The sequence below is a fragment of the Thalassophryne amazonica genome, chromosome 20, assembly GCF_902500255.1.
Source record: "Thalassophryne amazonica chromosome 20, fThaAma1.1, whole genome shotgun sequence".
In the NCBI taxonomy this organism is placed as follows: domain Eukaryota; kingdom Metazoa; phylum Chordata; class Actinopteri; order Batrachoidiformes; family Batrachoididae; genus Thalassophryne; species Thalassophryne amazonica.
The window spans coordinates 35,002,659-35,024,860 of NC_047122.1; the positions used below are offsets into that span (position 1 = coordinate 35,002,659).

Sequence of the window (22,202 nt, forward strand, 5' to 3'; positions counted from 1 at the left end):
CCAGGGGCCACCAAGATCCAGTGATTAGCAACAAGGCACCACAGGCAAATTTAAAAGCCTTTCACAGTTATGTACTTGTGGACCTACTCCCTCACTGATTTCATTGATGCAAGTATGTCTTGTTCATCCCAGTGAACAGGCTGTTGTTAAGGTTCTTTTATGTGGTAAGTGATCTCAAACAGAAATGGACAGGAAACGGACTTCAAAAGTTTAGATGTTGTTTTGAAAGGTGCCTACACTGATAACAGAGTCATCTAAAGCGCTGCTTTAGATGACTCTGCACCATTTGAAGAAAGAGCCCCGATTTCTCCCTGCGCTTTTATTCTTGAGTCAAGGTCGGCCCCCATGTGGGCGGTCCTTAGCCTGTCATGAATCAGTAGCTATGTGATTGGCTGAAAAGTGAAGTAGGCGGGTATAAGCGGGTGTCGTGCTCACGTTGTGTTCAAGGTGGTATGTAGGAATTTTATGGTGTATTTGTATGTTGGCGTGTCAAGCAACAAATCCATCGTTATCTTATGCAGCCTACTGCTCTTATATTTTATCTTAGTTATTCTATTTTCATATTTAATAATTGCTGCTATTGACTGGTTGTCATCAACAAAGTTTTGTTGTTATAACAATGAAAATAAAGTCTGTCTTATCTAAATCAGACTGTTGCATCATGCCGTTTCCATTCTGTTGCAAATAGAAGTGATTACTTTGGCTTTATCAATTAGACAGCTATAAAAAGTAGTTAGGTTAAAATCAGATAGTAGTACCAAATACAAGGACATTTTGGGGGTGCGTCAGCCATTTTATGGTATACATCATGGAACACTCTCACACTGTTTTGATCATTTTTGTCAGTAGCTCAAAAACAATGCACGTCTTCATAAAAATTGAGGTTTAAAGCACTATCAAACACCCACAAATACAACTAAAGCACTATCAAACACCCAAAAGTACAACATAATTTGTGGCGTGTGGCTCGTACCCTCTCTCTAAAAGCAATTTCAAGAGCTTACACATGATAAGAGCAGGTAGCTCAGTGGATAAGGAGCTGGCCTGCCAAGCTCTAGACCTGCGTTGAAATCTTGCTCATGCTACCTGTCTGTGTCCTCGGACAAGACAATTTATCTGCACTGTCTCTTCACCCAGGTGCAAATGGGTACTAACCTTGGCTGTGGAATAAGCTGCATTCTGTCCAGAGGGAATCGTAGACTGTTGTTTGCTTTATGCTACGGAATCTGTTGATAAGCACCGGCCCAATGGGCCTGAAAGCCTAGACAGAATTTACTTCTACATGTGATGGGGGTTCAATTTTTGTCTATTAGGACCTGAGCAGTGACATCCAATGTCATGTTTGTCCTATAGGAGCCACATCCACCACTGTGTTTATACGTTACTCCATTGTAGTTTCAACACCGACCCGGCTGGCGTTTACTGAACACTTATCGTGCGGTGGCTCTGTTGAACATGTGATGGCCAGAACATGCATGTATTGTCCGACCGCCCACGTTTCCACACACACCCACAGAGTCACACACAGAGCATGAGTTTTCTAAGGACACAGTCGCTCCTCCGTTGTCATTGTAGCACACCTGTCCACCCCACAAAAGACATGTGCATGTGTGGCCCAACCTCAGCACAGTCTCCTCCATCTGTCCTTCCAAGTCGAGCTGACTGCAAGCTTATGAAGAGACTTTAACCTTGTCTTCAGGTGTTGCTGATGAATACGTTACCACAGCACTATATTAAATTTCAGGTCTCCCAGCATTGTGATATACGGCGGGAATATATGTGTTCAATGAGGCGTTTGGCTTGAGATGCAATTTACCTGACAGCCCCAATATATCAAAGGGTGGTTTGATCGATATCTGAGGTATTTTCTTTCCTATTTTTTTCACAGCTTCATATGTTATAATAAATACAAATTACAGGCTGTAATGGTTTACATAAAACCAGACGTTGTGCCAAACCTCTCAAGGGGCCTCATCAGCAGGCTGGGACCCTTTATTAGAAAAACATCCAAAGTAAATGTCTCGTTTTGAACATAATCCTAACAAAATTGGTGAAAATTGAAGCTAACTGGCACTTTTTCAGCCTGTTGGTTCCACTTTTTGTCAGGTGGTAGAGCACGTACTGTAGGTTTAATGCAAATATGTGAAGCCGCACAATTTTTAATGTGGTATTGTGCTGACTTAGTGAATTTGTGACTTTATTTTTTTTAAAGAGTGTGCACATCAGGAACTGATGGTGATTTCACACCTACCCTGTTGGATTGTGGTCTGTTTGTATTTCTCTTTGCTTGGAGAGGTGCAAAGATGCATTCAGACTTCAAATTCCAAATAAAAGTAAGTAGTTACTCCCCAACATAGTGGGTGTTTACCAAACCAGTAGACCATGGTCCACCAGAAAAGGTGGGTCTGGTTCCAAAGGCCCAAATATATAACCCATATGTGAACTCTGCATGTTGCATATTTCACGATGACCACAACTCCGCTCGTCTCCCAATGTGAAGCTCCCTGGTTGAAGGCCACCTGTACATCTGGAGTTGCATCAAGAAGGGCATCCGGCCAAATCAACAAGCAGATCCGTAACAGATCCACAGTGGCTCCCCCAAGCAAAATGGGAGAAGCCAAGAGAAATTAGTTGGTAAAAAAATGTCTAACAAATTACTTACAGAGAAGTTTCCACCAGTCTGGTTGTCACTAAACAAAAATTTACCAACAGGTCTGAAATGAACAGGCTCTTCTAAATATGTGATCATAATATGAACCCTGGAGCACTTCTGACTAACGATGGAACAGTGACTCAGTGTGTGTTTTTATTTACATGGCTTAGACTGCTTACAAATGACCTTGCGTGATAAAAATCTAACTTCTAACCAGTAACCAGATGTCTTTGGAGGATCCTTGGGTATTGCTTGAATGACTTTGTGTCAAATGGTTACTTTGGGACACTCAGATGAAGAGTATCACATGCATTGTGAGGGAATATCAGTCACGATAATGTGGCCATGCACCATGGCCACTGGTGCATTTCTCTGTGCATGATCCATCACACAGGTGGCCTCAGTGTTGAGGACCCCAGCAGATAGGGAAGCGCAAAAGAATGCCCCCTCTTCACATGGCTGTGGAAGAAAGATGGCTACTTTTGAGACGTGAGAGAGACCAGTTCTCTGTCTTGGTGGTTGCCATCTGGGACTCAAGGCGGTTCCATGGTGTGATGGACGCTGTCTGTGCAGCACAGGTGGCTGTTGGCAGACCTGACCTGACCTGATCTGAATACAAACCAAAGAAAAGCTGCAACATTTACACATTTGCATCCCGTGTCAGGGACCCAACCAAGAAACTAGTGGTGTAAAAGTGTCCTAAATCAATCACAGCTAATGCCATTCCTCAACTGAGGTAGGACATGAAATGTCCCAAGATTGATGCTGCAATGACAATCTGCACAACCTCTGGAAAGGTGACAGAGAAAACGAGCATAATCCACCTCATTTTACAGATGAATAATCTGGCACACAAGTGGCTTCCTGCTGGGGATTGACACGACTGCATGGATCAGGCTGAAGGAACAACGAAGTAACAGCTGGCTGCAGTAGATGCATAGTTTCGGGAGATAAGGTGCTGCAGCACAGTCACTTTTGGGAGATAAGGATGGACTACAGGTCAGTCGGCATGGTCGCCAATTGGAACAGAAAGCAGTTTGGCAATGTACTACATGTGCATTCTCCCAAATCGCAACTTATCATAAAAGGTCTTTTTTTTCAAAGCTGAGAAATGGCTGCTTTCAAAACACTATTCACAAGAGTTTTATCTATTTTCCTTGTTAATGGGGTTCACATACAGTTGGTGGTTTTTGGGACATGTTGTGGGTGTAGATGAGGCGTCTGGACGGGTGTGAAGTTTTACCTCGCCTTCTCTGTGCCACGGCCTCCCGTTCTGGGGATACTTGCTCTGGCTCTGGCGTTTCTTCTGACCTCCGTCAGCAAATTTGCACAGCAAAGGCTCCGTGGGAGCTGCGGATGGAAAGAAACAAGAGACAGAAAAGAGGGAAGGAGGACAAAAACAGTGTTAAGAATTCTGCATCTTTTGACCCTTTAGAAGGACAGAAGCCCTTTTTGAACTGTGATGCATTTCTCTCTTCTGACTTCCACTGCATCCGGGACTCATGCACCCCACCCTCGTCTCTACCCTCCTATGGAGCGCCGAGAAAAATTCCCAGACTGTCGATGTTGGCAGGCCGTCCCTACGTGAGACTACGCTGGCAGCTCATGAAAGAGCATTGCAGGGTATTGTTGAAATAATAATCACAGTAATCGCTCTCGTAAATACCTCTGAGATGGTAATGCAGGAGTGCTCTGTCAGCCAAAACTTATTTCTTAGAGGCATTCCTGTTCCTTAACTGCCATCTGATAATTTATTCCTCTCTCTCTGTCTTTTTTTGTTGTTGATTTTTGCCACTTTTCAGCAGCCATGCAAACGTACTGTTGTTGCTGTCAGTTATTAATGATGCTGTTCTCTGAGTGGCCACATGGGGCAGTATATGCATTTCTAACAATGTGAACAACAGAGGTTCAAGTGTCATTAACATCTTGCACACAAAAGTGCTCTTCTTAAAGACTTGAACCCCTTACCCTTACCACCCGCCTCATTTTGGCTTGTCAGTATCGCAAAGAGAAAAAATGAAATATCCCATTGATGGGGTATACTGGGTGGTAAGAGGTTATTAAAGGGCACATTCTCACACTTCAGTGGCAGGTGAGCACCACGAGACACATATAAGCTGAGGTAGGACACAGGCTCGAGTACATAATAAAAAAAGACCAAAAAAAAAAGGCTGCTGAGCTTTTCTCATGAGAAACGGGAAGTTCTTTCAGCCGGGGATCTCAGGGTCTTAGTGGTGCCAGTCCTCTATTCTGACTGCATCAACAAGCTCAGAGGCCCCTTCTGGAAGTGTACTGTGGAGGTCAGAGAGGGGAAAAAGATGGTGGATGAAGGCTGGTGGAGGCAGTATTGGAATAATGCGAAATTCTACGCCGGGATCAGACGTCTACTCCCTAGGAAGGCCGCACACTCAGAGGCAGCGGGTTTGTTCAAACACTGAACCACTGCTGCCCTGCACCTGGTGGCTGAGAAGTGACCTGACGGCTCACTTGTCATCACATTTGCATTAAAGGCCTGGCAGCTCATGACACGGCCGCTCTGCAACAACGCACCCCAATGAGGAAGGGGATTGGGGGGGTGGGCAGGGTGAGCGACGGGATCTTTCATCACACCGTGCCAAAGATGACACCCGTCCAGAGAATTGTTGATGTTTTAATCTCTGCGCTCCCAGATGTTAAAGGTACGTAGGCCTTGATAGTGCAGCAGCACAGGCAGCGATAACACGACAAGAGAGAAAGAGCTGCCGTCCTGATGGACAACGCAGTGACAGCAACACAACCTGTCAACCTCATGGCTGCTAAAACCTATAACGAGGGAGCAGAGAGTGAAACGATTAAGTGCAAAAAAATAAGTGATTTCTGCACTGTAAAATCTGACAAATTTGAAGAAACCCTTTAAGCCCTGAAAGGGTTAATGTTGCATAAACTTAAAGCTGCAATATGGAGGATTTAAGGGATTTTTTTCTTTAGCAGATATAGAACATAGCATTCATAACCATGCGTTCATTAGTGTATAATTGAGCTGCAACAATGAATCAATGTGTTTTCATGAACTTAGAATGAGCACCTTCATATCTACATGGGAGCAGGGCCCCTTCATGGCAGCCGCCATGTTGATACAGCAGCCCAAAAGTTACATACTTCCTCTGCCTCTTGCATTTTGCTGTAAAAGACTGAAGAACAAAGAGGAATCAGTAGTTGCTCCCCTCTATACTCTCTACTGTTTGCTATTGCAGGCTAATGAATCTGAGAATCTTCATTTTTGTAAAATAAAGCCTAATATATATTGCTTATTACAAGAAAAGGCAAGGAAAACATCCATCCTTATTGCCAAAACAGCAAAAACATTAAGGGAAACAAAATCGTAACTGGTGACAGAATAATGCAATGTGCAACCTCACTACAAGATGACACTAAATCCTACACACTGTAGCTTTAAATTTATAAAGGGTATAATAATAATTCCATTTACTTTTGGTCAACTTTCAGGATGTGGCCTTCCACCTACTTGATGGGAGTGGGTGTCTTCTTCTGCAGGCCTCCCGTCCTGTGCACCAACATGGACTCCAAAAATTTCTGATATATTGGCATCGTCAATTGTGTTGGTAGCATGGCCCAAGCATAGGGTCACTCCTTTGAGTCTGGTCTGCTTGAGGCTTCTTCCTCAAATGATCAGAGGGAGTTTTTCCTTACCACTGTCACTTGTGTGTTTGCTCTTGGGGTTGGTTAGATGAGACCAGTGTTGCCACAGTTACTTTGAAAAAGTAATTCAATTACTGATTACTTCTTGAAAAAGTAACTTAGTTACTTTACTGATTACTCAATTGTAAAAGTAACTAAGTTAGATTACTAGTTACTTTTTTAGTTACTTTCCCCAGCTGTCGACAACAACCCTCTACCACCTTAACATGACAATGATACCTGTTTTGCCAAAACTCACTTTATAGTCACCCTTTCTTGACTTCAATAAAAATAAATACTTGTTTTATAAAAAGTAAAATAAAGACCTCTTTCTTGACCTCATATTTAACTGTTGACAGCACTGTAACAGTAAAACTTGCAATTTCTAACCTACATTATTTATAAATGAAACTATTAAATTCTTTCTAACATTTTTCTAACATTTAAATTCTCTCTAAATATTTTACTTGTCGAAATTATTATTATTTTAAGTAGTATTAGTAGTTGTAGTAAAAAAAGGGCTTCAAAACTGGACCTTTAATCTAGGCGTGTTGTGGGGGGAACATCCCTGCCCCACGCCCCCATTCCATCTGGATTCGCCCCTGCTTTGGCGTTTGAGCACAAAGAATGGATAACATTTATTTATGCAGAAAACATAACCAGATTTACAGGTAAGAAAGTTTTATTGCATTTTCACATCATGTGGTCCTCAGAAAGAGAGTTTAGGTGGATTAGAGTGGAAAATAGTGTTAGTTGTTGACGCGTCGCAGAGGATCAGCTGTTTTTAGCAGCAGATACGGAGCGGCTCAGGTCAGAATTCTAAATAAAGGAGGAAAAAAGCATAAAAATGTCTTTGTAAAGCTCAGTGCAGGTGTGCTGTTGTCACCGCGCTTTAAGAGGTGAGGACAAGTCGTAGCTGCTGCAAAAAACCGCGGATGAAAAGCTCACAGCTCGCTTAAAGTGGGCAGTTCAGTCGAACCCCGACCTCCTGCCCACAGACCAAGTTTAATGCTGCTATCGACCCACAATGCAAAAATAATAGTAACGCACAGTGACTTGGAGAAGTAACTTTAATCTCATTACTGATTTGAAAAGATTAACGTGTTAGATTACTCGTTACTAAAAAAAGTGGTTAGATTAAAGTAACGCGTTACCGACATCACTGGATGAGACCTTACTTATGTGAAGTGCCTTCAGGCATCTTTGTTGTGATTTGGTGCTATATAGTAAATGCAATAAATTGAAATTGAATTGAATCTGCAGCAAAACAGTTCACGAGACTCATTGCTAGGTTCCAAAACAAACCATTTCTTGTGTGAAAAGGCCTTGAAGGGCACTGTGCTAAAAATCAAAGGATGTGCAATGCACACTGCATCCTGTTTGAAAATGCCTCACATGCGCTGTCATTTATTTTATTTGATCAAAATAGATTTTAATGCTTGAATAATGTGACTGAAGTAATTTGAGTTCATCAATTCCCTTAAAATGTTAGAGTTGAAAGAAGTTATCAGGCTTGCAGTGTGTGTATTGCCATTGTTCTTTCTGTGTGCATGTGTGCGTGTGTGGCTTTATGACCAACAATCAGACAGAAGCTTTCAGGCAGTGTGGTGAGGCGACGGCAGAGAGAAATGCTGCAGGAAAACAACAAAAGGGCTGGCACTTTGGGAGATAATTAGCTATCGGAGAAATTTGGAGAATCTGACACCCCCCCCACGGTGACTATATCCCCAGTTCCCACAGCGAACTCGCCAATTTGTTTAAGACACCAGCCCAAGATCAACAGCCTCACAGCGCCCCTCCCACCCTGTGAACACACTCGACCCTCTGTAGTCCAGGCACACACACACATACACACACATTCAGCATTAATCTCTCTCTGTGCTGTAACCCTGGAAAACACACTGCAACACCCACATAATCACCCGCACGCAGCACAAACTACTGCCAGCCTGAAAATCCTTCTGAGAACACTCACCGCTGGTACAACCCAGAATAAACTAGGCCACTGGCTGCACATACTAGCATACTAGTTTGCTGATGCTGCGTTCTTAGGTCATAAGATCCAAGTACAACATTGGTGCAGGTTAATGTGGTCTTGTCAGGCGCCTACTGGAAAAAAAAGTTCCACTATGAACCAATTTGCTGCATTTTAATGATCACAAATTACCAGAAAAAGACACAAAGACTCGCTGGTAACAGGTTGGTAACTGCTGCTAACAAGGTGCTGCATGTGATGGGTTCTTTATAAGTTTGCTGCGGGAACATGCCAGCATATTAGCAAGGACTGGTTGCAGATACGTGCATGTGCATACGCCTGCACAATGCTTGCGGCGCCACTCTCGCTCGATCTCCGCCTCAGCTTGGCTCTAACTAGTTATCGCTTTGTGCTCATCAATAGACACATTACAACCCAGTAAATTGAACCAATAATTTCATGCAGATGTATTTCTGCATGAGATGCTACAATTACAATTGCCATTTAAATAGACACTTGATGCAAGATTCACTTATTAGTGCCGCTGCTGCCAAAGCAAGTGCGCATAAGTAATTAGTGCTGTTGCTATTGTTTTCTATGGCCCAGAATCTGTGTGAAATCAGCTTTTTGTCTGCAGAATAACAGCCAGAACAGAGAGACCGCAAGATCTCACCACCCCTTTTCTTTCTGGTATCTGAGCATGAAGAGAGCTTTGCAGGGTCTGGAAGGCTGGCTGAATACCATTTTGATCCTTGAATGCAAATCAGCACATGTATTATAATCCATCAATGTCATACATTTATTTGCAGCTTAGATTGGACTGTACATCTGTTTGGCCTGAATAGGCGAATCAACGTAGCAATACCCCCCGAGCTGCAGAAGGGCTTGGCAAAAGGTTTTCTCTGGGCCAAACAACCGGCTTTTTATCACAAAGTCAGTTACAAAAGAGGCCTCTCACTGGGGCTCGGAGTCCAACGGGGCCACCCTTGCTTGGCTCCAAGAGGGTGCAAAGCCCTAAAAAGGGTGAACAGAGAGAACTGTTCAGCCACTTGTACCAAAATATGTCACTCTTTCAAAAAAAAAAAAAAAATTCAGTGAAAGAAATCTTTCCATTTCTCAATGAGCACTTTGGCTCAACATTATAAAAGGTTCTTTGCTTAAGAAGTTATTTGGATGTGCACCATGTGTCACTGCAAGGACACGTTTGAAAAGGGGGAAAAAGGACAAGAAAGAAAGAAAGCAATAGTTTCTTGTAATTGTGTTGTACAGAGAAGCTGCTGGAGAGGATCTCTAATTGGATCAACAACTGTCTGATTCCCATCAGCCAGCTTGACCCATCTACCCAGACTAAGGAGGCAGTGTCTTATGGGAAAGAGCATAAAAAGTAAAAAACAAACACAGAGGCTGAGAAAAGAAGCACAAGGGAAAGGATTCTAGAAATAGATAAAAAGAAATGACAAAGACCAGAGAGACTGAAAGTTAAACCGATCGAAAAGACATAACTCAGTTAAGACGATGTAGCAGGCTTCAAGTGGACAAGAAGGGACAAAGACCAGTTCTGCTCATAGTATGCTGCCATTTTCACAGGCGAGCGGACAAGTCCTGAACAGACGGCGATCAGGAAGGCGCGCAGCAGCTTCTCTGCAGGGAGAGCTTTGACGGATCTCAGTCGATAGCTCTCACAAGTGCCACACTGGCCTCGCATCCTTCAGCATGGAAATGAAGACAGTCTGCCAGCCGCTTTGCTGACGGGGATCGTACATGTGGTGCAATGACACAGCCCAATAAATGGAGCAGGCGCTGAGAGGAGAGCGCGGCAGAGAGGGAGACAAAGAGGGGGGGGAGAGAGACAGATGGAAAGGCAGACACGGTGTCACCAGAAGACGCAAAGAGATGGTGATATAAAGACACAGAGTGGAGAAGGATTCAGCTGAAGGTCAAAGTGACAGGTGTAGTCCCCCCCCACCCCCCAACACCCCCCGGTCTGATCCGTACTGTGTAGATGAGTGAGTGAGAAGGATGTCAACAACTTGCTTCTCAGCCAGCACCCAATACACACTCTGTACGGGTATTGATCAGCCTGTTGCCCAGCCCTACCCATAGAGGGCTCATGCAGCACGCCGGCCAGTTCAGGCCTGAAATGTTATTATAGATTACGGGAAGGGAAGTGGAGAGAAGAGCCCTGGATGCAGGCGGCAGAAACCTGATCGATGAGCTTTTGCACACTTAACAAGAGTAATGTTATGTAGAGAGTCTCTGACATGCGAATCCATCTCTCACTCTCGCCGTCTTCCTCACTGGCAACTTTCTATTGTACTTACTGCCCGTCTGTCTCCCTCTTTCTTCAACTCATTTCTATCTATCCATCTATCTATCTATACTTAGTGGGTAGCATCCTAGTTGGTCTACTCTATATTTCTTTCTACTTCTAGGGTTATGGTTTGGGTGATACGCTACTGGAGATACTTTTCAAAATTTCGAAGGTAGACAAAATAGGAAGACAAAAAATGAGAGTTTATCATATCACAAAATTGACTTTTTTCCCCAAACAAAATGGGAGATGAACAGTGCATAAGCAATTCATCCATCAATCCATCCCTCCATCCTTCCATCCAATTAATCAATCAATCAATCCTTTCATCCAACCAGCCAAACATCCATCCATCCAAACTAACCAAACATCCATCCATTCCTCTAATCCTCAATCAATTCTTTCATCTAACCAACCAAACATCTGACTCTCCATCCTCCATCCATCCATTGAACTAACCAAATATCCATCTAGTCATGCATTCAACCAACCAACCAACCAACCAACCAACCAACCAACCAACCAACCAACCAACCAACCAACCAACCAACCAACCAACGCTGTACCACCTGAGACTGACACTACCTGACACAAAGTGGATAAAATACATCATCTATAATCTGTGTGCACTTAACCTGTGTGCTACTGTCCAATGCTTCTGGAACCCCAATTTCCACAAGGGAGTCTTCCCAAGGGATCAATAAAGTTCTACACAGTAAAATAACCAGTGTAAAACTAACACTGACAGTGTTAAATTAACACTGCCTGTGTACATATGGTCTTACTCTGGTCAGAGTGGGACCATATGTTCACTGGCAGTGTTAATTTAACACTGGTGATTTTACTGTGTAGCAAATCTAATGACACATACTTGGTCTATAATGCAGGACTCCAGTTGAATAGGTTCAACCATTAAACTGGTACATGGGAATGGAAGCAAAAAATGTGAAAGAAGTGAATATGCAGACATTTTGTGAAACGACAACTAAATTATTGACAATTAAAATATTTGCAGATATCTGTAGGCATTCATCCTTTCCACAACTAACAATCTGGCAACATCCTAGTTGTTCTACTCTCGTAATGGCAGTAGGCATAATGAGAAAATGATAAATTAGGAAGGTAGACAAAATGGCAATAAGCCAACAAGATCATATCCAGGGAAACTCGCCACATGGTGTTGGAGACGTTCCCTCACAACGTAGTACACTTCAAATGGGTCTCCCCCACGAAACCATCCATTGGATACAAACCCATTTCATCTATGCCAAAGGATTCTCCACTGAGATGGAGTACCAAAGACATCCATATCTACCCATGAAGTTGCCATAGTGATGAAATAAATAACTAAACAAAGCAAAATGGACAAATGTGTAAGCAAACAGAAATGCATGCAAGTGTGCCAGCTCTGTCTATACACTAAAATAACATTTATACAAGCAGACAGTCTTAACCACATTTATTTGAAATGGCATAGTTGAGTTGCGTTGGTCCCCGCACTGCAATTTAAAGGTGGCCGTGGCAGATGTTTCTAATGTTAAAACCGCACGACTTGCCCCATGTTGCCAACATCTCCGGCGCAGCAGCAGGCCGGTGTATTAGTTGCGGCTTTACACAGATGGCCAGGATGGGAATTATATGTGACCACATTCTGATGAAAAGTGTATGAAAATACTACAAGACATGAAGGAGTGTTTGTGAGTTAATAGATCATGTACTGTATCAACTCAAAGCAAAGCAGACATTTTGACATTTAAGACATTTCAGGTCACCTTTAAAAGTGAATGACCTTTCTGGCTAAGAATCTTAACAGATATGTTGCAAATAATCATAAATACAACATTGAAGTCAAATGCAAAGTCAGAAATAATTGGAAATCTGATTGAAATTAGTACAAATTAAAGGGGAACATGGATATTTTCAACCTTGACACTATTTTTTAAATGTTTTGTGGTTCATCTTTGCACTCGGGACATAAACAAATTTAACTGGTGCAATACTGATTTAGAATGCAAACACCATTACAGGCCAATCGGCTACATTGTGCCATTGTGTGGGGAAAGCAAAAAAGACTGAGTAAACTGTGTCTTATCAAAACTGAATTGGCAAAAATGTCCTTAAATGTGTCTTGCAGCATGGAGATGTCAATAAAACTCTAAATGTAAATGAACTTTTTAAGATGACCGATTACATAGTTAGCCGATTACCTTAGCCTCCAGTCCATTTTGTGGCGCTGCTCTCCACTAAGGGATTATAAGTCTACAGTTGATATCGGACTCTGTCTCTTTGAATAAGCCCCTTGCTTGCCCTGTACAATAACATTATGTAGCCCTGGACAGTATTTGCGTTCTAAATCAATACTGTCGAGAATTAAAAGATGAATCACAAAACATCTAAAAATAAAGGCAAGGTTGAAAAAAAGAGTTCCCCTTTAAGAAACTTTCTAAACTCAATAGTTCCTGAAACTGAAGGCTGTTTCACATATGCTCACAGTGAAACTGATGCCTGCACTTTGCACAATAATCTAAGACTTAGAAACCCACTTTTATCCATAATAAAAGACACCATTTTCATTAGTCACTTCCTCCAAACCATCAACATGTCTATTAGACCCCATTCCTACCAGGCTGCTCAAGGAAGCCCTACCATTAATTAATGCTTCGATCTTAAATATGATCAATCTATCTTTATTAGTTGACTATGTACCACAGGCTTTTAAGGTGGCAGTAATTAAACCATTACTTAAAAAGCCATCACTTGACCCAGCTATCTTAGCTAATTATAGGCCAATCTCCAACCTTCCTTTTCTCTCAAAAATTCTTGAAAGGGTAGTTGTAAAACAGCTAACTGATCATCTGCAGAGGAATGGTCTATTTGAAGAGTTTCAGTCAGGTTTCAGAATTCATCATAGTACAGAAACAGCATTAGTGAAGGTTACAAATGATCTTATGGCCTCAGACAGTGGACTCATCTCTGTGCTTGTCCTGTTAGACCTCAGTGCAGCTTTTGATACTGTTGACCATAAAATTTTATTACAGAGATTAGAGCATGCCATAGGTATGAAAGGCACTGTGCTGCAGTGGTTTGAATCATATTTATCTAATAGATTACTGTTGTGTGGGCCGCTGAAGAGGAGGTACTGCTGGCCCACCACCACCAGAGGGCGCCCTGCCTGGAGTGCGGGCTCCAGGCACCAGAGGGCGCTGCCGCCTTACGAGAGCAGTCAGGGTGACAGCTGTCACCCATTACTGGACACAGCTGACTCCACTCAGCACGGAGGTATATCATCAGGACGGCGTCTCCACCTCAGTGCCGAGATATCGCCTTAAGATTGAGGTAACGTTCTCTGCACGCATATTCTGCATAACCAGATAAAACTTGTTAAACCTTTTCAGGACAGCTGACTACTGAAAGCTAATTACTTGGATAAGTACTCACCTTCCTGCTGTATAGTGACAAGAGGTGGAGGCGGCTTCTCCCCTCTCCGTTTACTGGGTGCTGTCGCATCCACACCTGTGTGTTTGTTGCTCTCTCCCGCCAGCAGTACCGGATCCGACGAGTGGAGGCAGTGGCCACCTGGGAATTCGGGACTTGGCGGTTCCAGTACTCCCAGGGTTCGGTGGCAGAGGAGATCTGGGTGGTTCTGGTTCGACTGGGACGGACGTCTCCTACCTTCGAGCCTGCCCACACGACACCAGCGGATTTCGACCTGAACCCCAAATTATTGATTGTTGTATTAGTTGTGCTCGTTTCACAACAGTAAAACTTGTTATTCACCTTTCTCCATTGTCCGTTCATTACGCCCCCTGTTGTGGGTCCGTGTACCTACACTTTCACAACAGGATATCTCGGCCAGCGTCATGGATCCCGAGGGGCGTCAACCGGCTGTTGAACGGCCAATGGAAGAACAGGGCGCGTCGGCGTCTTCGGGAGGGGTAATCGGTGAGTTGCAGCGGATCCTCACCGCTTTCACCACTCGGATCGATTTAATGACCGAGCAGCACGTTCTCCTAAACCGCAGGGTGGAGGCTCTCGCCGCACAAGTGGAAGCGCGCACTCCGGGCGCCGCTGCGGCTCTCCCTCCCGAGGACCCTGCGCGTGATAGCGACGTTCCACTGGTCGTTCAACGGTCCCTTCCTCCGTCCCCAGAAGCTTACATAAGCCCTCCAGAACCGTACGGAGGCTGTGTGGAGACGTGCGCGGATTTTTTGATGCAGTGTTCGCTCGTCTTCGCACAGCGTCCCGTGATGTACGCGACTGACGCTAGCAAAGTAGCTTATGTAATAAACCTGCTTCGCGGGGAGGCACGCGCTTGGGCTACAGCGCTCTGGGAGCAGAACTCACGGCTCCTTCATACATACGATGGGTTTGTGCGGGAGCTCAGAACGGTGTTCGATCATCCCAACAGAGGAGAGACCGCTTCAACCGCGCTACTGTCAATAAGACAGGGGCGTCGGAGCGCAGCTGCCTATGCAGTCGCCTTCCGCATCGCGGCGGCGAGATCCGGCTGGAATAGCACTGCCCTCAACGCCGCCTTTGTAAATGGACTGTCACTGGTCCTAAAAGAGCACCTGGTGGCGAAGGACGAACCGCGGGATTTAGATGGGCTCATCGATCTAGTCATATGACTCGACAACCGGCTAGAGGAACGCCGTCGGGAACGAGGCGAAGGGCGTGGCCAGGCACGCGTCGTCCCTCTCCCTTCCGGTTCCGACCGAGCTCCGCCCTCCCCACGCTCCTCTGTTCCTGCGCTCCGTGCGCCTACGGCTCCCCCTGCTGACGAAGCTATGGACACGAGCAGGGCAACATTTAGGGCACCTGGAGCACAAAGGAGGCGGGCCTACGGAGCTTGTTATGTTTGTGGCTCGAGTGAGCATCTCGCAAGCGACTGCCCCGAGCGGTTAAACTCCAACGCCCGCCCCTAGAGACTGGGCCAGGGGTGGGCCGAAACATTCACGTGGGACACACCCACATTGCTACACGACTCCCAGTCACGATCCTGTTTGAGGATTCAACCCTGAAGGCCCCAGCACTGGTGGACACGGGCTCTGAGGGGAATCTGCTAGACAGTAGATGGGCCAGGGAGATAGGGCTCCCTCTGGTGGCTCTTACCTCGCCTGTGCAGGTTCGGGCACTAGATGGCTCCCTACTCCCACCAATCACGCATAAGACACCACCTGTAACTCTGGTGGTGTCAGGTAACCACCGGGAGGTGATCGAGTTCTTTGTGACTCAGGCCACCTCCCGTGTGGTTTTGGGTTTTCCCTGGATGCTAAAGCACAATCCCCGGATCGATTGGCCGTTTGGGGTAGTGGTTCAGTGGAGCGAAACCTGCCATCGGGAGTGTCTAGGTTCCTCGGTTCCTCCCGGCTCCCAAGCTAAGGAGGAGGTCCGAGTCCCGCCCAATCTGAAGGCGGTGCCGGCGGAGTACCATGACCTCGCTGACATGTTCAGCAAGGATCTGGCTCTCACGCTTCCTCCCCACCGCCCGTATGATTGTGCCATTGATTTGGTTCCAGGCAGTGAGTTCCCGTCCAGTAGGCTGTACAACCTCTCACGGCCGGAGCGTGAATCAATGGAGACCTACATCCGGGACTCATTAGCTGCCGGGTTGATCCGGAATTCCACCTCTCCGATGGGTGCTGGTTTCTTTTTTGTGGGTAAAAAGGATGGCGGGCTTCGTCCATGCATTGATTATAGGGGGTTGAACGAAATCACGGTTCGCAATCGATACCCGTTGCCCTTGTTGGATTCAGTGTTCACCCCCTTGCATGGAGCCAAAATCTTCACCAAGCTTGATCTTAGGAATGCGTATCATTTGGTTCGGATCCGGAAGGGAGACGAATGGAAGACGGCATTTAACACCCCGTTAGGTCATTTTGAGTACCTGGTCATGCCGTTCGGTCTCACTAATGCTCCCGCGACTTTCCAAGCGTTGGTAAACGATGTCTTGCGGGACTTCCTGCACCGGTTCGTCTTCGTGTATCTGGACGATATACTCATCTTTTCCCCGGATCCTGAGACTCATGTCCGGCATGTCCGTCAGGTCCTGCAGCGGTTGTTGGAGAACCGCCTGTTTGTGAAGGGCGAGAAGTGTGAATTCCACCGCACTTCTTTGTCCTTCCTGGGGTTTATCATCTCCTCCAACTCCGTCGCCCCTGATCCGGCCAAGGTTGCGGCGGTGAGAGATTGGCCCCAACCCACAAGCCGTAGGAAGCTGCAACAGTTCCTCGGCTTTGCTAATTTCTACAGGAGGTTCATTAAGGGCTACAGTCAGGTAGTTAGCCCCCTGACAGCCCTGACCTCTCCAAAAGTCCCCTTCACCTGGTCGGATCGGTGCGAAGCCGCGTTCAAGGAGTTGAAACTGCGCTTTTCATCTGCACCAGTTCTGGTGCAGCCCGATCCTAGCCGCCAGTTAGTGGTTGAAGTGGATGCCTCGGACTCAGGGATAGGAGCGGTGCTCTCCCAGAGCGGGAAGACCGATAAGGTCCTTCACCCGTGTGCCTATTTTTCCCGCAGGTTGACCCCCGCTGAACGGAACTATGACGTCGGCAATCGGGAACTCCTTGCTGTGAAAGAGGCCCTCGAAGAGTGGAGACATCTGTTGGAGGGAACAGCCGTGCCATTCACGGTTTTCACTGACCATCGGAACCTGGAGTACATCAGGACCGCCAAGCGGCTGAACCCCAGGCAAGCCCGCTGGTCACTGTTCTTTGGCCGTTTTGACTTCCGGATTACCTACCGTCCCGGGACCAAGAATCAAAGATCGGATGCATTGTCCCGGGTGCACGAAGATGAAGTCAAAACGGAACCGTCGGATCCCCCGGATCCCATCATCCCGGAGTCCGCTATCGTGGCCGCCCTCACCTGGGACGTGGAGAAGACCGTCCGGGAGGCCCTGACCCGTGACCCGGACCCCGGAAACGGACCAAAGAACAGACTATACGTCCCACCAGAAGCTAGGGCTGCAGTCCTGGACTTCTGTCACGGTTCTAAGCTCTCCTGTCACCCTGGGGTGCGAAGGACCGTGACAGTCGTCCGGCAACGCTTCTGGTGGGCATCCCTGGAGGCCGACGTCCGGGACTACGTCCAGGCCTGTACCACCTGCGCCAGGGGCAAGGCCGACCACAGAAAGACCTCAGGGCTGCTACAGCCACTGCCCGTGCCTCATCGCCCCTGGTCCCACATCGGCCTGGACTTTGTCACGGGTCTCCCGCCGTCCCAGGGAAACACCGTCGTCTTCACGATAGTGGACCGTTTCTCCAAGGCGGCCCACTTCGTGGCCCTCCCGAAGCTCCCAACGGCCCAGGAGACAGCGGACCTCCTGGTCCACCACGTCGTCCGTCTGCATGGAATACCATCAGACATCGTCTCCGATCGCGGTCCCCAGTTTACCTCACGCGTTTGGAGGAGCTTCTGCCGGGAACTGGGGGCCACGGTCAGCCTTTCGTCCAGGTATCACCCCCAGACCAACGGGCAAGCAGAGCGGGCCAACCAAGAATTGGAGCAGACACTACGCTGTGTGACAGCCGCGCACCCGACGGCCTGGAGTACCCACCTGGCCTGGATCGAGTACGCCCACAACAGCCAAGTGTCATCAGCCACCGGCCTCTCCCCGTTTGAGGTGTGCTTGGGGTATCAGCCCCCTTTGTTTCCGGTGGTCGAGGGAGAGGTCGGTGTGCCCTCGGTCCAGGCCCACCTACGGAAGTGCCGTCGGGTGTGGCGTGCCGCCCGCTCTGCTTTGTTGAAGGCCCGGACGAGGGCGAAGAAACATGCAGACCGGCGGCGGGCCCCGGCCCCCCAAGTATCGTCCTGGGCAGGAAGTGTGGTTGTCCACCAAGGACATTCTCCTTCAAGTGGACTCCCCCAAACTCCAAGAACGATACATCGGTCCCTTCAAAGTCCTCAAAGTCATCAATCCCGCCGCAGTGAGGCTCCAGCTTCCGGCCTCGCTGCGGATTCATCCAGTGTTTCATGTCTCCCGGATAAAACCCCATCACACCTCACCCCTCTGCACCCCGGGTCCGGCACCACCTCCTGCCCGGATCATCGACGGGGAACCGGCTTGGACCGTGCGCCGGCTCCTCGACGTCCGTCGAATGGGCCGGGGTTTTCAGTACCTGGTGGACTGGGAGGGGTACGGCCCCGAAGAACGCTCCTGGGTGAAGAAGGGCTTCATCCTGGACCCGGCCCTCCTGGCCGACTTCTACCGTCGCCATCCGGACAAGCCCGGTCGTGCGCCAGGAGGCGCCCGTTGAGGGGGGGGTCCTGTTGTGTGGGCCGCTGAAGAGGAGGTACTGCTGGCCCACCACCACCAGAGGGCGCCCTGCCTGGAGTGCGGGCTCCAGGCACCAGAGGGCGCTGCCGCCTTACGAGAGCAGTCAGGGTGACAGCTGTCACCCATTACTGGACACAGCTGACTCCACTCAGCACGGAGGTATATCATCAGGACGGCGTCTCCACCTCAGTGCCGAGATATCGCCTTAAGATTGAGGTAACGTTCTCTGCACGCATATTCTGCATAACCAGATAAAACTTGTTAAACCTTTTCAGGACAGCTGACTACTGAAAGCTAATTACTTGGATAAGTACTCACCTTCCTGCTGTATAGTGACAAGAGGTGGAGGCGGCTTCTCCCCTCTCAGTTTACTGGGTGCTGTCGCATCCACACCTGTGTGTTTGTTGCTCTCTCCCGCCAGCAGTACCGGATCCGACGAGCGGAGGCAGTGGCCACCTGGGAATTCGGGACTTGGCGGTTCCAGTACTCCCAGGGTTCGGTGGCAGAGGAGATCTGGGTGGTTCCGGTTCGACTGGGACGGACGTCTCCTACCTTCGAGCCTGCCCACACGACACCAGCGGATTTCGACCTGAACCCCAAATTATTGATTGTTGTATTAGTTGTGCTCGTTTCACAACAGTAAAACTTGTTATTCACCTTTCTCCATTGTCCGTTCATTACGCCCCCTGTTGTGGGTCCGTGTACCTACACTTTCACAACAGATTACAATTTGTTCATGTAAATGGGGAGTCTTCTTCACGGACTAAGTTAAAGTATGGAGTTCCACAAGGTTCTGTGCTAGGACCGATTTTATTCACTTTATACATGCTTCCCTTAGGCATTATTATTATTAGAAAACATTGCTTAAATTTTCATTGTTACGCAGATGATACCCAGCTTTATCTATCCATGAAGCCAGAGCACACACACCAATTAGTTAAACTGCAGGAATGTCTTTCAGACATAAAGACATGGATGACCTCTAATTTCCTGCTTTTAAATTCAGATAAAACTGAAGTTATTGTACTTGGCCCCACAAATCTTAGAAACATGGTGTCTAACTAGATCCTTACTCTGGATGGCATTACCCTGACCTCCAGTAATACTGTGAGAAATCTTGGAGTCATTTTTGATCAGGATATGTCCTTCAATGCGCATATTAAGCAAATATGTAGGACTGCTTTTTTGCATTTGTGCAATATCTCTGATGCTGAAAAGCTAATTCATGCATTTATTTCTTCTAGGCTGGACTATTGTAATTCATTATTATCAGGTTGTCCTAAAAGTTCCCTGAAAAGCCTTCAGTTAATTCAAAATGCTGCAGCTAGAATACTGACAGGGACTAGAAGGCGAGAGCATATCTCACCCATATTGGCCTCTCTTCATTGGCTCCCTGTTAATTCCAGAATAGAATTTAAAATTCTTCTTCTTAAATCAAATCAAATCAATTTTATTTATATAGCGCCAAATCACAACAAACAGTTGCCCCAAGGCACTTTATATTGTAAGGCAAAGCCATACAATAATTATGGAAAAACCGGTTTTGAATAATCAGGTCCCATCTTATCTTAGGGACCTCATAGTACCATATAACCCCAATAGAGCACTTCGTTCTCAGATTGCAGGCTTACTTGTAGTTCCTAGGGTTTGTAAGAGTAGAATGGGAGGCAGAGCCTTCAACTTTCAGGCTCCTCTCCTGTGGAACCAGCTCCCAATTCGGATCAGGGAGACAGACACCCTCTCTACTTTTAAGATTAAGCTTAAAACTTTCCTTTTTGCTAAAGCTTATAGTTAGGGTTGGATCAGGTGACCCTGAACCATCCCTTAGTTATGCTGCTATAGACTTAGACTGCTGGGGGGTTCCCATGATGCACCCAGTGTTTCTTTTTATTCACCTCTTTTTGCTCTGTATGCACCACTCTGCATTTAATCATTAGTGACTGATCTCTGCTCTCTTCCACAGCATGTACTTTTCCTGATTCTCTCCCCTCAGCCCCAACCAGTCCCAGCAGAAGACTGCCCCTCCCTGAGCCTGGTTCTGCTAGAGGTTTCTTCCTGTTAAAAGGGAGTTTTTCCTTACCACTGTCGCCAAGTGCTTGCTCATAGGGGGTCGTTTTGACCGTTGGAGTTTTTCTGTAATTATTGTATGGCTTTTGCCTTACAATATAAAACGCCTTGGGGCAACTGTTTGTTGTGATTTGGCGCTATATAAATAAAATTGATTTGACTTGACCATAAGCTATGTTCAGATGTAGACAGATTGTGTTTCTAAAAACGTTTCTAAAACACGTAAAGAATTTATTAAGAAGAAACATGGGGTTAGTCATAACATTTGTAAATTCGTCATCCAACTTCACACTTATTTTTGCCAAGAAAAACATTGTTCACGAAACTTTTAAACTGTGAATGCTTCAAAACTGAGAACTAGTGCTTTACAAAAACAAATGTGTGAACGGAGGACCAGGTTATCCGGCAGGTGTCTTGTTCTAGTTGAGACATTCCCAGTCTGTGAGTAGTCGTACCATCTCTCTCTCTTCATTCACTCTAAAAATGATGTTTCTCATTTCCTCATAAATGCTCATCTGCCCTCTTGTTTATTCTTGTGAGCATCCTTGTGACAATCCTTCGGTGGAGAAAAAGACTCTTGACCAATTCCCATATGGAATGGTGGATGCAGACTTAATCTACATCAAGGATTGATCTAGAGATGCCTGGTTTGTTTAATGTGGGAATACTGTCCACCTGATCCGGCACTGAGGACTTCTTGTTTAACCAGAGCCCCTATAGCCCCACTGTATTCTACCCCAACTGGCAATCCCCTACTTTTGTTACCCAGGTTTCATGACACGGAGGAGGGTTTGTGCCATCCTGACAGCCTTGTGGTTGGGTGTGGATGCTACAGATGGAGAGACACACCGTAAGAATAATCAGACAACCGGAGGGAAGTGTATTAACCCTTTATCTACGGCAATGTTGCCAACGCCATATTTTCCATATGCGTATTTTTTTTTACCGTAACTCCGCCATAGTTTGTCCAATCTGAATGATTCAAAGTGCATTGTTAAGCTAACACCAAGGGCTTTCCAATGATATATGGTGTATTATGGTAAACGTAAGCCTGTGACGTCATAACGCAGAGGAAAAACACAGAAGTTTCACACTAGTGCGCCGCTGATTCTCATTACCGTAAGTTCTCATGTAAGCCCTCAATCTGAAAAATGTCAACACTGACAGCAAGCCAAGAACCCGTGCTTTCCAACATTATGCTATATGTTGCATATATTACGGTAAAGTGCGTTTGGTGACT

At 46.4% G+C, this 22,202-nt stretch overlaps 1 protein-coding gene across 4 annotated transcripts in view; it reads right to left on the bottom strand.

Annotated features, from left to right (window-relative positions):
* The window catches only part of LOC117501699 (RNA-binding motif, single-stranded-interacting protein 3), a 467,438-nt gene that overhangs the window by 70,323 nt on the left and 374,913 nt on the right, over positions 1 to 22,202 (bottom strand). For all 4 annotated transcript variants that reach the window (XM_034160656.1, XM_034160655.1, XM_034160658.1 and 1 more), the window contains exon 7: positions 3,897 to 4,003. In XM_034160656.1, coding sequence (XP_034016547.1) covers positions 3,897 to 4,003 — 107 coding nt within the window. The remainder of the gene's footprint in view (positions 1 to 3,896; positions 4,004 to 22,202) is intronic.